Source organism: Monodon monoceros, unplaced genomic scaffold (genome assembly GCF_005190385.1).
Source record: "Monodon monoceros isolate NGI ecotype Baffin Bay Population unplaced genomic scaffold, NGI_Narwhal_1 Super_Scaffold_7, whole genome shotgun sequence".
NCBI lineage: Eukaryota > Metazoa > Chordata > Mammalia > Artiodactyla > Monodontidae > Monodon > Monodon monoceros.
Genome location: NW_021703784.1, coordinates 29456824 through 29475595, shown reverse-complemented (window position 1 = coordinate 29475595; position 18772 = coordinate 29456824). Strand labels below are relative to the sequence as shown.

General features: G+C 33.0%; 1 protein-coding gene across 1 annotated transcript in view; it reads left to right on the top strand.

The window, feature by feature from the left end:
• Window positions 1-18772, top strand: part of DYNC2H1 (dynein cytoplasmic 2 heavy chain 1) — a 364114-nt gene that overhangs the window by 46157 nt on the left and 299185 nt on the right. The window contains exons 20-30 of the mRNA XM_029208148.1: window positions 153-280; window positions 5622-5771; window positions 6557-6762; window positions 7754-7909; window positions 7999-8113; window positions 8660-8830; window positions 9809-10191; window positions 11915-12047; window positions 12143-12260; window positions 13836-13948; window positions 15694-15813. Of these exons, the coding sequence (XP_029063981.1) occupies window positions 153-280; window positions 5622-5771; window positions 6557-6762; window positions 7754-7909; window positions 7999-8113; window positions 8660-8830; window positions 9809-10191; window positions 11915-12047; window positions 12143-12260; window positions 13836-13948; window positions 15694-15813 (1793 nt within the window). The remainder of the gene's footprint in view (window positions 1-152; window positions 281-5621; window positions 5772-6556; window positions 6763-7753; window positions 7910-7998; window positions 8114-8659; window positions 8831-9808; window positions 10192-11914; window positions 12048-12142; window positions 12261-13835; window positions 13949-15693; window positions 15814-18772) is intronic.

Here is an 18772-nt window from a genome sequence, read left to right as displayed (position 1 = left end):
TTTGAATTTTGCTTTATGAAAGCAAATGACTACTTAGGATTTAATGTATTTCATATAGTGATTACTTCTAACATTCCTTGATTTAGAAATCATGTAATTAAATATTTTTCGTGATAATAATTTTTCTTATATTTCAATGTTACCTATTTCAGCTCATTTACATGAAATTGATACATTCGTTACTGAAGCTATGGCAGTCTTAACAATTATGCCGCAATCTGTGGAAGAGATAGGTAATGCAAATTTACAATATAGTAAGCTACAAGAACGGAAGCCAGAGGTGAGAATCACAAAGCAATTTATTTATTCTTTTACTGTACTGGGGATGATTAAATTAGGTAATTTTATGTGACTATTTAGAAATATCATATAATTGCATTATAAGGAAGTCTATAAAATCTAGTCCAATTGATCAGTTCATGACTGGACTCCTGATGTTATGTTGTTGTAATGAAACAGTAACAATAATGCTTATTATTATTTTCAGAAGTATTTGTGGTCTCTTTTATGATGTGGCTTATTAGAATAAAACTAAACATAAATAATTCATGCTGTTACTTCCAGGGTTGTACTTTTAAGATGCTGAAGTATGAAGTTAGAGCAGAATTAGGAGCACACACACACACACGCACACACACACACACACACACACTCACATATGATGGAGGAGCTCATAATTAGAGACAAAGATAAAAAAAAGTGAAGGATTCATAAAAACAGTATCTAGAAGGCTAGAGCCTAGAATAAGCAAGTCAAAATTTTATAGAACATATTATAGATGATCTTAGTTATGTTTAGAAGAAGGAGGAGAAATAATTCAAAATAGAATACAAAGTTTTTTATGCTCCTATTATGTGATAGGCTTAAAATTATTAGATAGATTAGAGGGAAATGAAATAATATACCTTCATGGTGGAAGGAATTATAAACTTTTATATGGAAAGCTTAAAGGTATAAAGAGGATTTAAAGGCAAATAAAATAATGTACTTGTCTAGTAGAAGGAAATAACTAAAGAAGGAATAGCATTATGAGCTGTGGCAGTTAGCTTGATTTAGCAGAGGCGTTCATTCATTTATTTATTTGACAGATACTTATAGATCACCTGATATATTCTAGGCATTGTGCTAGGAGTTGTGGTTACAGCTATGAACATGCTCTATTCTCATGAAATTTGCATTCGTGTGTGTGTGTGTTTGTGTGTGTGTGTGTCAGAGAGAGAGGGAGAGACAGAGACAGAGACAGAGACAGGACAGAGAAAAGAGAGGAGCATGAGGAGCTAGAGCAGTGCATGATAATCTGGGGGATGTTTCTTAGAGTGGGCGATTGTGGATACCTGATCAGATAGATGACATCTATCTGCACTGAGACCTGAAAAACTTAAGGAGGCAACCATTCCGCGATTTAGGGGGCAGACAGAACAACAAATACAAAGATCTTAAGGTAGAGAAGGAGTTTGGTATGCTTAAGGAGGATAGGTGAAAATATTGTCAAGAAACTTAGTTATCAAGAAAGCCATATTATTCAAGGAAAAAATGGTTTGAGGTGAAATTGGAGAGGTTGGCAAGGGCCAGATTATGAAGGTACTTTTAAACAATCATAAGGATTTGGGGTTTTTTTCTAAAAGTAAAGTCCTTACAGGGATTTAAGCAGGGAAGGATACAGTCTGGTTTACATTTTGAAGTGATTACTCTGGCTGCTCTGTAAAGAATGGATTGGAGGGAGACAGTAGTAGCAGAGAGTCCAGTTAGTAGGATATTGCAACTGGTATACAAGAGGTGATGGAAGCTTGTTCCATGGAGTAGCAGAGGAGATGGAGAGAACCGGAGAAATTGATGATGCACTTTAGAGTTAGCACTAAGGTCTTCTGATGTATTAGAAGTAGACGGAGCTTAGAGAAAAAGCAATAAACATGTCTCCTAGGTTTTTGGCTTGAGCAGCTGGAAAGCTAATGGTACCATTTACTGAGATGAGGATGACTAGAGACGGGAGTTGTTTGGAGATTGGAAGTGGTGGGGATTGAGATGTCAGGTAGAATAAGGAATAAGGAAGTTAGAATAAAGTTGAAGACTAGAGATATAAGTTTGGAAATCATCTTAATATTCATGATGTTTAAAGCCATAGGATTGAACTAGATCACCTGGTTGATAACAAACTGTAGAGGTTATAGGATCAGCTTTGAGCTTTCTGAAATTTAGAGTTCAAGCATAGATGGAGGCAGCTAAGGAGATTGATAATGAAGTAGGATGAAAGTGTGTCATCACAAAAACTATGAGAAATAGATGTATGTTGGGAACAACATGTGAGGCAGGAAGTGGCATGAGACAGTATAAAGAGCTAGCAGAATCTAGGTCATGTGAGTCACATTAAGGATCTTAGGTTTGATTTTGTGGGCGCTGAGGAGTCATTGCTGGGTTTTAAGCAGCAGGATGTTACATAATTGTGTTTTGGTATGTCTCTCTGTTGGCGTGTGGATTTGAAGAAGTAGGAATGCATGCAGGTGGACTTGAAAACTGTTTTAATGTCTTCACAGGCTAAGTTCTGTTCACATACAGGAAATTAGAATCCTGCTCTATTTTTTCTCTCACTGATTTTCCTAGTACAACATAGATTCTTGGTCCATTGTTTTTCTGTTTCTCAGGTGAAACTGATCCTGCCCAGAAATTGCAAACTGGTCATTGAGATATGTTTTAATTTTTTTTTTTTGCCTATTATATATGCACAGTGATTTTAAAATATCTTTCAGTGGATTTTATTGCTTTGTTGAGTAGTAAAAGCACAGGTATAAATTATAGGACACTGTTCTTTTATGGTGCTTTAAAAGGCCTAGAAGCAATTTGAGTAGTTTAGCACTTACTGACCTACACCTAGACTGTTTAACAGACTGCTCATTATACACAGCTCAGGGCATTTCAGGTAGAAGCTGAATACAGGAGCTTGGTTCCGATTCTTCAGTTTTCCCTTTCTTAAGTACCTTTTTTTCATGACTTACCCTTCTCTGTTAAGTAGGATAATTTAGTTAATCTATGCTTTTAGATAGTCACTAATTTTAGAAGCCTCTTTAGCATTTTCTTATGAATGGAACTTTTATAATAAGAACTTCACTTTGAACAGCTATAGTATTGTCTTCCTATATTCATGATTTAATTAAGTTTCATATTACCACTTTTATTATCCTTTTTAACTTTTGATGTTTAAGTGTCTTAGTTGAGTTTGCATATAATAATAAATGTTAGAAATCCAGGATATAACAAATTATGTACAGTCCCTCCCATCAGGAACTTGCACAAGCCTCTTAGATAGCCTCATACACCAGAGAGCAGAGAGCAGAAGCAAGAAGAGCTACAATCCTGCAGCCTGTGGAACAAAAAACACATTCACAGAAAGATAGACAAGATGAAAAGTCAGAGGGCTATGTACCAGATGAAGGAACAAGATAAAACCCCAGAAAAACAACTAAATGAAGTAGAGATAGGAAACCTTCCAGAAAAAGAATTCAGAATAATGATAGTGAAGATGATCCAGGACCTTGGAAAAAAAATGGAGGCAAAGATCGAGAAGATGCAAGAAATGTTTAACAAAGACCTAGAAGAATTAGAGAACAAACAAACAGAGATGAACAATACAATAACCAAAATGAAAACTACCCTAGAAGGAATCAATAGCAGAATAACTGAGGCAGAAGGATGGATAAGTGACCTGGAAGGCAGAATGGTGGAATTCATGCCGCAGAACAGAGTAAAGAAAAAAGAATGAAAAGAAATGAAGACAGCCTAAGAGACCTCTGGGACAACATTAAATGCAACAACATTCGCATTATACGGGTTCCAGAAGGAGAAGAGAGAGAGAAAGGAGCCGAGAAAATATTTGAAGAGATTATAGTCGAAAAATTCCCTAACATGGGAAAGGAAATAGCCACCCAAGTCCAGGAAGCACAGAGAGTCCCATACAGGATAAACCCAAGGAGAAACACGCCAAGGCACACAGTAATCAAATTGGCAAAAATTAAAGACAAAGAAAAATTATTGAAAGCAGCAAGGGAAAAACGACAAATAACATACAAGGGAACTCCCATAAGATTAATAGCTGATTTCTCCGCAGAAACTCTACAAGCCAGAAGGGAGTGGCATGATATACTTAAAGTGATGAAGGAGAAGAACCTACAACCAAGATTCCTCTACCCGGCAAGGATCTCATTCAGATTCGATGGAGAAATCAAAAGCTTTACAGACAAGCAAAAGCTAAGCGAATTCAGCACCACCAGACCAGCTCTACAATAAGTGCTAAAGGAAATTCTCTAAGTGGGAAACACAAGAGAAGAAAAGGACCTACAAGAACAAACCCAAAACAATTAAGAAAATAGTCATAGGAACATACATGTCAATAATTACCTTAAACGTGAATGGATTAGATGCTCCAACCAAAAGACAGAGGCTCGCTGAATGGATACAAAAACAAGACCCATATATATGCTGTCTACAAGAGATCCACTTCAGACTTATGGACACATACAGACTAAAAGTGAGGGGATGGAAAAAGATACTCCATGCAAATGGTAATCAAAAGAAAGCTGGAGTAGCAATACTCATATCAGATAAAACAGACTTTAAAATAAAGAATGTTACAAGAGACAAGGAAGGACACTACTTAATGATCAAGGGATCAATCCAAGAAGAAGATATAACAATTATAAATGTATATGCACCCAACATAGGAGCACCTCAATACATAAGGCAACTGCTAACAGCTATAAAAGAGGAAATCGACAGTAACACAGTAATAGTGGGGGACTTTAACACCTCGCTTACACCAATGGACAGATCATCCAAAGTGAAAATAAATAAGGAAACAGAAGCTTTAAATGACACAGTAGACCAGAGAGATTTAATCGATATTTATAGGACATTCCATCCTAAAACAGCAGATTACAATTTCTTCTCAAGTGCGCACAGACATTCTCCAGGATAGATCACATCTTGGGTCACAAATCAAGCCTCAGTTAATTTAAGAAAATTGAAATCATATCAAGCATCTTTTCTGACCACAACACTATGAGATTAGAAATGAATTACAGGGAAAGAAACGTAAAAAACACAAACACATGGAGACTAAACAATATGTTACTAAATAACCAAAAGAAAAACAAAAACAAAACAAAACAAATTGGGCTTCCCTGGTCGCGCAGTGGTTGAGAATCTGCCTGCTAATGCAGGGGACACGGGTTCGAGCCCTGGTCTGTGAGGATCCCACATGCCACAGAGCAACTAGGCCCGTGAGCCACAACTACTGAGCCTGCGTGTCTGGAGCCTGTGCTCCACAACAAGAGAGGCTGCGAGAGTGAGAGGCCTGCGCACCGTGATGAAGAGTGGCCCCCACTTGCCACAACTAGAGAAAGCCCTGGCACAGAAACGAAGACCCAACACAGCAAAAATAAATAAATAAGTTAATAAACTCCTACCCCCAACATCTTCTTAAAAAAAAAAAACAGAAAAAAACAAAACAAATTATGTAAAAGCAAAAATCTTGATTTAAAAAGCAAATCATGAAACAATTTTAAATAAATGGAATCTTATTAAATTTGATAAAATATGTTGGTTTTCACATGTCATTTTTTAACCTTTAGATTTTGCCCTTATTTCAAGAAGCTGAAGATAAAAACAGACTTTTACGGACTGTGGCAGGTGGAGGTTTAGAAACAATTAGTAATCTGAAAGCTAAGTGGGATAAATTTGAGTTGATGATGGAAAGTCACCAACTTATGATTAAAGATCAGGTAAGAACCTTTTGGTCATTTTGTTAAAATGGAAACAGTTTTTTTCTCATTTAAGATTTCTTGCTTATCTTTATTCCGTTATAGCTCAGGTTTGTAAGAATTTATAAGCTCAGGTTTTCTGTGACATCTTATGGAAAAACCTGAAGGAACTTTTTGGCCAACGCAATATATTGCTGATGAAATTGACCTCCCTCAGTACTTCCATACAGTAAAACACTTTGTATAAATGATGTTCATGTCATATAGTTTATCTTTGTTTCCTACCGTACAAGGAATGTATGTGACATTATTTTCAGTCTTTCTTATGAATAAATTTATTTACCTACTGTGTATGGTATCTTTTAAGGGTATAATCTGGAAGTTGTACACATCTATTGCACTCATATCCTATTGACCAGCACTTAGTCTTATGGCTGTTAGTTGCATGGGAGACTGGGAAATGCCCTCCTTTATTAAACAGCTGTATAATCAGGTAGAACAACTGGAGGTCATTGATCAAATTTTTTTTATCACATTGATTTTGTTGATAGTTATGATGGATGCTGTTAATCACATGAATGATTTTGTAATGATGATGTTTGCAGTATATCTCTTGTTTTTGTAAATTTATGGTCTAATTTATTTTTGAGTTATTTTATTGTACTTGAAATCAGTAATAAAGAATAATCTTTGAAAAGCTGATACTGATTTTTTTGACCTTTAAATTGAAATGTTGGAAATAAAAATGTGAATATAAAGTAAGATTTTACTTTGAATTAAATTATGTAAACTCTATTGCCTTATAGATTGAAGTGATGAAAGGAAATGTGAAATCACGTCTTCAGATCTATTATCAAGAACTAGAAAAATTTAAAGCTCGTTGGGACCAACTAAAGCCTGGTGATGATGTTATTGAAACTGGCCAGCAAAATACTCTTGATAAAAGTGCCAAGTCAATAAAAGAGAAAAAAATTGAGTTTGATGATCTTGAAGTCATAAGAAAAAAGCTGGTGTATGTTTATTCTTTAAAACTGATAGTACACATTTTGGAAAAAAGAGTTTTGTATTTATATACTAAGCTAGTAATGTTCTTATATTTATTATATTAACGTCTTTCCTTATAAACTTCAGCAGTTTTAAAAATACCAGTATTAAGTGCTCATGCTACTGCTTTCTTAGGAGTTGTTGAATTATATTAGGATTTTAAGAGAAAAGCAGATTTCTGGTTAGGCCTAGGAATAGAAATAATAGAAGTTATAATAGCAAATTAAATAATAATAATAATAGAAAATTAAATTTACTTAAAAGTTAAATTAGGGAGTTGGAATATTGCTTTATGTGATCTCATTGTACTTAAAAATGGAATATATAAAATTAATGGACAATTACTTTTAGAGCTTCTGGGAAAAAAAATGAACCTAGCAAAATGATGAGACTTCAAAGAAAAATATTTGTTGTTTTATATTATAATAATACAAATATTAAGTTTAATAATTGTGTTAGGTTTGGTCCATTTAGGTAAATGCATCCATAAATTAATTGGCTTCATAGGTGAGTGGAGGTTTTAGTACCACGTTTATTAAGTGACATTACATTAATTAGATGAAGAATATCTTATGTTCTAGAAGCTAATTCTTTCAACCTAGAAGAATATTAATGGATATTCTTTAATCTGTCCTTAGATTAATCCATAAATTTGTGCAATTCTGAATATTTATATATATGACATATATACATAAAATATATTTATATATATTACCAATTTTACTTTGACTCCTTTGGAAAAAATGCATATTAATGAATTTGGAAGAGCTCGTTCCTAAGTAGTTAAGTAAAATTCTTATGTAAAGTAGACATAGCCTCCCACTGTCTACCTCTGCTGTCAGATACTTGCACACAAACACACACAGAGAATGCAGTTAAATATTAATTAGTTAAACTTATTGATATTTAACAGTTTTTCTTTTTAAAAAATTAATGATATTTGCTACTTGTTTCTATAGTGATGATTGCCATCATTTTGGCCTAGAAGAGCCCAACTTCTCCTTGGCATATAGCATCTCTAAGGACATTGAGAGCTGTGCACAAATTTGGGCCTTTTATGAAGAGTTTCAGCAAGGATTTCAAGAAATGGCCAATGAAGATTGGATTACTTTTAGGTTTGATTCATAAATAGTACTTAGATTCTGATAGTTTTGTGGTATTTTTTGGGATGTAAAATTTAAGGTATGTTTCTGGTATTTTACAGGACAAAGACATATCTGTTTGAGGAATTTTTGATGAATTGGCATGACAGATTAAGAAAGGTTGAAGAACATTCAGTAATGACGGTGAAATTACAATCAGAGGTTGACAAATATAAAGTAAGATAGTTTTACTTATCTTACTATTTAAAAATGGTGTTTGGAGCTTTCATGTATCATTTTATTATGTAGTGACTGAACTGTAATTTTAGTTTATATATTTTTAATGATTCCATTACATGAAAAAAATAGAAAGTATAGAGTAAACCATAGAAGTTACTGATATTTCTGCTTCAGTTTGAAAGAAGTTATAACTAAGAAATTTATGGTTAAAGTTATATAGTGGAGTATTTATAACTTAGCAATTAGGATATGGGTCATTTAGCATATTTAGGATGTAGGTCATTTCCTAAATTTATAATAATAGAAATATTTTAGGTCATGTTTTAAAATATATCAAGCTACCAAGGGAAATTTGCATGTATCCACAGCAATGTTTAATAAAAAGTTTTATACAATTCTTTTTAAGAATTTGATTTTAAGATTGTTAAATAAGATAATACAGTAATTAAAAATCTTATAGATAATTATAATAAAATTAAATAATAATTTACATTTTGCTTGTATATATACATACATAAGTCTTCTTTTCTTCTTTTTTAACAGAGCGCAGTCCCTATCTTGAAATATGTGAGAGGGGAGCATCTTTCTCCAGATCACTGGCTTGACCTTTTTCGTCTACTTGGCCTTCCTCGGGGGACTAGTCTAGATAAATTACTGTTTGGTGATCTGCTTAGAGTAGCTGCTACAATTGTTGCCAAAGCTTCAGACCTTAAAGTAAGAATCACTTTTATAAATATCTCATAGATCTGACCTTTGTTGACATACATTTTTGCTTTATTTTTTATTTAAATAAAGCAGCAAGTTAAATTTCTTTCTTCCCTTAAAATAGTGACAGTGTTCCATTTTTCCATTATTCTTTCATTAGTAATACATCTGAATCTATTGATGGGGTTATAGAAACAATATAAACCCCTTCTTTGAGAGAAAAAATCTGAAATAAAATATGTCTTACTTTAAGAAGGAAGTCAGCTTTAATCAAAAAGCAAACAAGTACAAAGCATTTTATAAAATACATTTAAAATCATAGGGTATATTATAAATAGAAGCTAAGGGGTACAAAAATACAGAGAACTAAACAAGGAACCAATTTGCTAATCAGTTTTAGCATAGGTCTCAGGTGAAAGTAAAACTTGTACAATTATATCATAAGTAGCAGACTTTCTATTTTGTGTTCTGCCCATTTAATGTAAAAAAATAAAAGGACTTTTGATGTCAAATTTTTTTATTTTCTAATATCTAATATGTATACTTTCATCTTTGCTGATAATCCTGGAGCATATGTAGATAATCATAAGGTTATAAAGCATGACTGCTGTAGGAGGTAATTCTAGATGGTTGCTAATCATTTTAGATGTATTGGAACTTACAGTTAAATTACAATAAAATGGCTGAGTTCTGCAAAATTTTAAATATTTTTGTGGTTTGCAGTAGATGCTTAAATTTTGGGGTTTTTTTTAGAAGTAAAAAAGCATAAGGCAGAACTCTGTATATATTTGACCATGTGAACTAGATATCTGATATCCCTTAATACATTTGCCAGTAATTCTCTTGGATTGATGAAAATAATCCACTTAAAATTTTTTTTTCTTTATGGTGCAAAGTCAAATAAAAATATATCTTCTTATAAAATAGATATAACTTATTTATATGATAATGTTGAAGTAATAAATATGAATATTTTGTGTTAAATAGGATTTAAATAGTCGTGCACAAGGTGAAGTTACAATCAGAGAAGCTTTACGAGAACTTGATCTTTGGGGAGTTGGAGCAGTATTTACATTGGTTGATTATGAAGACAGCCAAAGTCGAACTATCAAGCTGATTAAAGACTGGAAGGATATAGTAAATCAAGTTGGAGATAATAGGTGCCTTCTTCAGTCCTTAAAGGATTCTCCTTATTATAAAGGATTTGAAGATAAAGTGTCAATTTGGGAAAGAAAACTTGCAGAGTTAGATGAGTACCTACAGAATTTAAACCACATTCAGAGAAAGTGGGTATATTTGGAACCCATTTTTGGCCGTGGAGCATTGCCAAAAGAACAGATGCGCTTCAACAGAGTTGATGAAGATTTTAGGTCAGTACAACTACATAAGACAAAGACACATATGATGGTTTTTATTCATATAGTGAGGTACTTAATACAAGCTAATTACTTTTACATTATTAGCGTCATCTGTGTCTTCAACTTTTTTCCTACTGGATCCTTCTGAGAAATGAGTTTCTCTCATTCAGTTATATACTTGAATCATTTTGATCTGGTTTTTATCTTTACCACTCTACCTATATTAATAATATTTCTATAGTATAATAGTAATAATAATATTACTAATATATACCTAGTATTTCTTAAAGTTACCAATTACTTTCCCATTGTAAATCTGATGGGCATTTTTTATTTTTCATTTTACTTTATCTCTGACTAGTATCTAATAGAGTTGAAAATTTCTTCTTTCTTAGAAAGTCGTTCTTTTGGCTTCTGTGATCCTGTCCTTTTTGGTTTTCTGCCCAGTTCTCTGGTTCCACTCCTGATTCCTAGTCCTCAGCCCTTTCTAAACATTTAGATGTAGACATTCTCCACCTTTCAGCTTTAGGTTTTCTCACTCTATATTCTCTCCTTAATGATCTTAACCACTCTCAGAATCAATTCTCATCTATTTGCTGAGGTCTCCTCAACTTATTTATTGAGCTCATATTTCTTTTCTGAGCTCCAAATGTATTAAATATCCTCAACATGTCAAAACTAAATTCATGAATTTACCCCCAGTCCCTTTCCTACAGTCCCTTTTCTTTTCTCTCTGGTCTCTTCCCGATAAATGGTACCACCTAACTGCTCAAGGCAGAAGCATAATGGATATCTTTGACCTCTTCCTCCATTTCCAAATCCATTTGTTACCAAATTTTGTTGATTCTAACCTACTAATCGATTTTATTATATCTTTTATATCTCTACTTCTTTGATTTTATTCTGAAGTATTTTTGTTGTCACTCACTTGTACTACTGGCTAATCTTTTGACTTATTCTTATTCTTGTCTTCTCCAGTAAGTTTTTCACACAACAGCCAGAGTAATCTTTTAAAAATGAAGTCCACATTACTTCTTTCCTTTATTCCATTAAGTAAAACTTTAAAATGACTTTCTATTGCTCTGAGGATAAAGCAGATCTAAGGATTTGCTCCTAGTCCATTTCTCTAGCCTTTTCTTGTGCTGCTCTCTCTCTCTCTCTCTCTCTCTCTCTCTCTCTCTTTTTTTTTTTTTACTTTAGTGACTCTAGCCTTTAGTTTCTCTAACATACCACACTCTTTCTCAGGGTCTTTGCCAGAAACTGTTTCCCTCCTATTCATTGCCTTTTTCTTTTTCATTATCATTCAAATCTCAGCTTAAATTACTTCCTCAAATAAGTCATAGGTTAGGGATTTCCGCATTAGCCTTTTACTAATTCTTTCTTAGTACAAAACAGTCCTTTGTGCTTTTCTTTCTTAGCATTTATCATAATTTTATTTGAATATTTGGAGAAATTATTTAATATCTTTCTCTGTCACTGGGCCATTATCTCTATGAGGTAAGGCTTAATATTTGTTTAGTGAGTGAATGAAATAAGAGAATGTGCAATAATGGAGGTTAAAAATGGTAATGGAGTATTATTAACTTTGAGGATTATTTATTAGAAGTATAATAATGTATTGCTGTTATACTGATGTTAATAGTTTGTTTTAAGCAAGCAAAAAAAAAGTCTCCACATCCCTGTTTCAGCCAAAAACTGTTAAAATAGATGTGAAAATAACTTTTTTCTTCTGCAGATCAATAATGACTGACATCAAGAAAGATAATAGAGTCACGACGTTAACTACTCATGCAGGAATCAGAAATTCTCTACTAACGATACTTGATCAGCTTCAAAGATGTCAGAAATCATTAAATGAATTCTTGGAGGCATGTTTTTAAAAACAATCTTGTATAATAAATTATAAAGTACTTTAATATCTTAATTATTTGAAAAGAGATTATTCTTTTTTTTTTTTTTTTAGGAAAAACGCTCAGCATTCCCAAGATTTTACTTTATTGGTGATGATGACTTATTAGAAATACTGGGCCAGTCTACTAACTCATCAGTGATTCAGTCTCACCTTAAGAAACTGTTTGCTGGTAAGATTGAACATTTATTCAACAGATATTTATTGAGTTTCAGTTATCTGCCAGGCATTATGTTAGGCTCTTAGGCAGACTGTTGAATAAAATACAGGTCATACACTCAAAGAACTCTAGTTTAGTGGACGAGGCAAGTTAGTAAGTTGACAAATATAATATACGACAATTTCTGTGGTCGACATAAGTATGTGGTGTTATAGCTGCATCTGTGAAGACATTTAGCTCAGTTTTGAGTATGTAAAGATGACATCTCAGGTGAGATCTGAAGAAAATATAGGTCTTAGCTAGAGGAAAAATGGGGAAACAGAGGGAATAGGATGTGCAGAGGTCTGAAGTGAAGGAGAACATGTCCATTCATTATTGAGTTTAAGGTCTCTTGAGTGATGTCCCAGTGGAGATACTGTTATTGTTAGCAGAGATACGTGGGATGGAGATGTAAAATTGGGAGTCATCTGTGTATAGATGATAATTAGGCTATAGGAAAAGGTGAGATTACCTGGTAAAAAGTGTAGAGTAATAGTGCCATATGCTTCGATGTTGTTGAATCATTTTAGTTGGGTAATTGCATTCGGAATTGGTTTGCTACAAACATGATGATTATTATTTTCTTGAAATATTATTTGTTGGAAAAGAGCTGTATTTTTCAAATTAACTTTAAGAAGTAAAAAATTTTCATCATTTTCACTTGCAGTCAGGGATTAGCAAACTGTAGGCCCACAGGCCAAATCTGACTAGCTCTCTGTTTTTTTTTTTTTTTAAATAAGGTTTTGTTGGAAGGAATACAGCCATGTCCATTATTGTCTATAGCTGCTTTTGTGCTACAAGCAGAGTTGAGTAATTGACACCGAGACCTTATGACCTGTAAAAACCTAAGATATTTACTCTCTGGTGCTTTACAGAAGTATTTATTAACCACTGTATATCTGAAGCTTTAGAGTGCTTATATCTGTAACTGTGATTTTGCCTGTGGAAGATAGTAGAAAGAGCTCTTGGAATCAGAAAGCTTGCTTTTGAGCTCTACCTCTACTATTTATTAGTTATTAATTTACCTCTCTGAAACCTAGTTTCTTTCTTTAAATTGTAAATAATAACATAGGGTTTTTCTAAAGATCAAAATTAGGTAATGTGTTTTTTTATATACTATAAAGTGAGTGCAAATTTTGGGGAAGGGAAGTCTTTTTTGCTCTCCCCCTTTCCTATTATCTTTTTGTCTCATATAATGTAAGTGGAATCATTGGTACGTATTCTTATGCACTCATTTGTGCCTGTTTTTTTCACTCATCATAATGGTTTCAAGTACCTAAAACTATATTTTATTCCTTTTTATTGCTTAAAATAGTCAATTGTTCAAATATATCACAGTTTCTCTATTCATCTGGTGGGCATTCGGTTGTTTCCAGTTTTGGGTTATGAAAAGCTGTTCTATTTCATTATATAACTGAATTAATATAATTCAAATATATTCTATGTTATGAAGTATACTTTATGTATTATGTGGTAATTATATATACTGTCTAATAATTATGTCTTTAATAAAACTTTTGCATATAAATTGTTGTTTTTGTAATGTAGGCATTAACAGTGTGTGCTTTGATGAGGAATCAAAACATATAACTGCAATGAAATCTTTAGAGGGAGAAGTTGTACCTTTTAAAAACAAAGTTCTTCTGTCAAATAACGTAGAGGTAAGTAATTCTTTTTCAAGTGTGAAAGTATAAAGAATTAATGATATGAACTTTGTATCAAAATTAATTCAGTCAATTTGTAGAGTAAGTTGGTTGATTTAGGCCTTTTGGAAATTTATATCTTAAAAAATAATTTGTTTTGTTAGGTTCAGAATGATTTGATATTAAAGAGAATATGTATTTTTAGTCTTTGGAAGGCAGCATGTAATTTTGAAAACAACTTTTGCTTTGGAGTCAAGAAGACTTGGATATTAATTGTAGCTCCACAACTTATTAGCTATATAACTTAGAGTCTCAGTTTTCTTAACTGTAAAATGGGAGGCCTACTAGCAAAGACTTTCTGTTGAAAATTAAATGAGATAATTGGCTTTAGGTACACTATAGTGTTTGGAACATAACTGCTCAATAAGTCTTTGTTCTTTTTTTTTTCTTTAAAATCTGAGTTGTATGAGATGATTTAAATGAACAAGTAAACTTGAAACTAGTGCATTTATAGTACAACTATTGATTAATTGGTTCTGCAGGACTAGAAGTGAACTGTCAAAAGCCTATTACAGTTATACAGCTAAAGCCAACAGCAATAGGATGTAACACATTGGATTGTAATTTATAAGTTCTAAAGGTATCTTTCAACTGCAAGTCAGGGCCATGCCTTATCATGCATGTATCTGTACAGTTTAGTAAAAAGTCCATTCCTGTTTAGGCCTCAACATTTTATTGGATGTTGAGTATATAAATCAAGTGGTTGAAAGGATAGAAGGTTTGTTAAGTAGCTCCCATATTTGGTGAAGAGATTTGTTGTTTTTCTTTCTTGTGATTTTATTAGGACTGGATGAACAGAGAGAGAAAGAGCTTTTAGCAGCTGGGGGTAGTGCAGCACTCCGGGAGCTCTTGTGATGATTAGCAGAGTAGGTGTCTGCTGCCGTGCACTGAGAGCTTCTTACACTTTAGCTGCAGTGGCTTTTGAACTGGGCAAAAGTTTGTGCTATTTTTAATACTGGAAAGTGCTCTAAAGATAAACAGTAAAAAGCTAGAACTTAAAAAAGGTAATGATGAAAAGCTATTTAAGATTGTAGTTTTTGCTCTTATATTTTATTGCAAATGATACAGTTTTTAAAAGTTAAGCAGTGATTCTTAAATATTCATGCTATTTTTATTAATCATCATTATTATTTTAACTTTAGTTTAAACCTTTGTTATTTTATCTATAATCAAATGAGTGAAAAATGTATTGTTTTGACCTTGAAACAGTTAGTTTTGTTTGAAGAAGGATCTTAACTCCTTAAATAATATGGTTCACCTTAATGAAGCAATCCCTTCCTATGGTTACAGCTTTCTGAATATAAGATCATCAGGATAGTGTGAGCCAGGGGACTTACCTAGTCATTGTGACTCTAATTTATTGGCCCACCTATCTAGTTTGATTTATCATAATGATGAAATGAATGGGTTAGTTTTTAAATGTTCATGTTTTTTTGGTTGGTATAGATGGTGATAGTGATAACTAACTACAAATTTTTGAGTTTTCACACTTAACATTATCCCAAGAGGTGAAAAAATAGTTTTCTTCATTTAAATCATTTATTAATAAAAAATTATATACCATACAACACATTTTGGGAGTGTGAGAGTCAATAAGAAATTATAACCTTCCTCCTGAAATAAAAGAATAGAGTCATTAGCTTGTGTTTTTGTTTTATGACTTGTGTAATAAGAAATAATATATTTTCTAATTTTATTTTCAGACTTGGTTAAATGATTTAGCCTTGGAAATGAAGCAAACGTTGAAAGAGTTGTTGACGGAATGTGTTACTGCTGGACGAAGTTCTCAAGGTGCAATTGACCCATCCTTTTTCCCTTCACAGGTAAGGGGGCTTATGTCTAGAGTACAGGTAGGCATGGTGTCATTGGAAGATCCCTGACCTAGAGGTCAGGAGGCTTAGACAACTGGGATCTTTGTTTTCTCTTTATCTAACAATTAACATTGACTAATTGCTTAATATCTGAGTCTCAGTCCCTCAGCTGTTAAATGTGAGGGAGGAGTAGCACAATAGTGAAATTCTCTTCTAGCTCCATTAGTTTGCCATAATTCAGATGCTTACAAGCAGAAGGCCTGCTGAGATCTAAGCTACCCAGGCCATTGGGGAGTGGAACTGGGAGGCAGAATTAGTCATGTATTAGTTTCCTGGTTCCAGATGATTAGTCCATCATTGATGGAGAGGCACAGGATCTATAACATTGTCTCCCACCCTTCCCATGGACTCATCTAGGAGGTTGGAGCTGGTGGGAATTTAGTAGTGTTAGTGTTGGTCTGAAACATAATCACAGTACTTAACTAGAACTTTGGCAGGGAAGAAGAGCGCTAGGTTTCATGGTTGTTATAGAGATTGCTACAGGTCACTGTTCATAGGAGCTCATTCCTGAAACACTGGATGCTAGATATGTGTCTTACAAAACTTGTTCTGGGCCTTATTAAAGTGTAGCACTAAGACTTGGGTTAGATATCCTGCCTTGTTCAGGATTAGTTTTATTGCTGGTTGAGACTAACACTACAGAGGTAAGATATCAGGAACTTTAGTTCTTAGGGACTATGAAAGGCAGGCATTGAGATGTTCTATGATTTCTCACAGGAAAATCTACCTAACTATTTTTTGCTTTTCAGATTAAAACATTTAGTAGCTATTGGAACAGGGTTTTATGTTGGTTCTTTTAAAGCATGAGAAATTAAATAGGAAACTTGGAACATTCTGGATTCTTAGCCATTTTATCACTCATATCATTTTGTATCTTTTAGCTGTTTACGTCAAACTAAAATATGTTTAAAAACTCTTGTTAAGTTCTTAGAGAAAAATAAAAGTAGTCATTGATGAATAATAATGCCATTGAAAGTCAGAGTTAAAATGCTTTATTATCTCTGGAAATGTTTCCTAGTACTCTGTCAACTTCCAGGTAGGATTTAAATTGACTTAGAGTAAAAGACACAATATTAAAAAATATACAAAAGTAAGAATTGCATAATAATTAGATTGAGTAAATGACAGTTATATCAGGAGATATACTGGGAGCTACAGGCTAAAGAATGTTGCTGGATTTGAGCCTGAAACTTAGTTCTGGGCTCTGAGCAGTCAAGTAAAAATATGAACTACTAAACATGTATACAGTTCATAGTCTATCAAAACAAAGAATTCTAGTTTATTAGCAGTTAATGTTAAGAAAAAATTATCTCAAGAGCATTTATGTAAGGGGATTGAATAGTATAACTGGTTACATGAATGTCTGGTACAGGTTACTGTGTACTATTAATTCAGTTCTCTAAAGACATCTTTGTAAGGACCTGAAATAATGTAGAGAAAGCACTTTCTGGTCTGGGAAGGAGGCAGCATGATAAAGTAGAAAAAATCTGACAGACCTTGGTTCAAATCCTACCTTTTCCAGTTATACTTTGAGTGATTCCTTTTGACACTTAATTAAGAGGGTATAATAATACCTCCACGGCAACTCATTTTGAAGGTTAAATTATATAATGTTTGCAGAGCACCCTTAGCGACCGTTACATTTTAGACAATGTTAGTGTTTGTCCAGGTATCTTAATGGTAATGTGACACGAGAATTAGTTAAGACTGTATCTTGAGCATCATTTCTGTTAGCCTCTCATAGAAATCGTATAGCAGACTGTTAAAAATTGAGATATCGATGTGCATTATTATTAAAATTTATTTATAATACAGAAATTCAGTAGTATTGCCTGAGTGGAAATCCATATATATGACTATTAGTTTCAAGGTGGCAAGTGAAGATTTTCATATGAAAATTAAAAAGCAAAGTCTTTTCTCACAAAGCAGATTTGGATCTGTTTAAACACTTCACCATATACTTGATTAAAGAAGCTGGTGAGTTTTGTACTATAAAGTATGAGAGGTGACTTTGCCCTGCAAAGTTGCTAATTGGCTTTCTCTTTTGTTAAAGAACTTAATGTGGTATTTGTACAATGTTCTAAGAGCAAACAGCAGCTTAGCCTGCTATATTAAGTATTAAAATTATATATAGATAATGGATTAATCTGATAAATAGAGGCATTTGATGATATTTTCTGGATGCTAAAAGGTATATATAAGAAAAAAACAATCTGTTCAGTAGTTAATTGGTCAGTAGGTTTAGTGTTTTTATACGATGATGGATCATGTCTTTAGTTTAAAGGAGGTTATTGGTTTTCCTTGTTCACCTAAGAACTGTATCAAAGTATTGTAATACAAGTTTACAAAATCTGGTGTTTAAATGTATCATTTGCTTTATCAGTAACCTTGCTATATTGATAATATTATAGAAATCCTCTCAAATGGCATTAATATTTCATATTTTATGTAAACATGAAGTTGATCTGTATTTAGTTTCTGTTTATGGGTATTAGACTGAAAGATTAAGACAGACTTTAATTTAGGATAAAATTGGTGTTTTGAAATTGTAGACTTCAGTAGTATACTGAGAGATTATTTTGGAATGCTAGAAGATTACTCTTTTTATTAAATAGAATGCATCATACTCTGTTATCTTTGCATCTTACTGGTTAAAAAGAAGCCATTTATGAGGAGAGTCATGGGAAGAAAGTACAAAGCACTTAGGTTATAATAAGCTTGGTGGGCTCTAAGACCCAAAAATAGGCCTATAGGAGAATAGTAAAAGATGAGCTCTGAGAAGTAAGCTTGGGCTGCATCACACATGCTTTTTCTACAAATGTATTGCTCTATTAATATATGAGGTGCCAGTAAGACATTCAGGTAGAGAGGTCCAATATGTAATTGGAAATTTGGAAAAAGGTATCTTTCC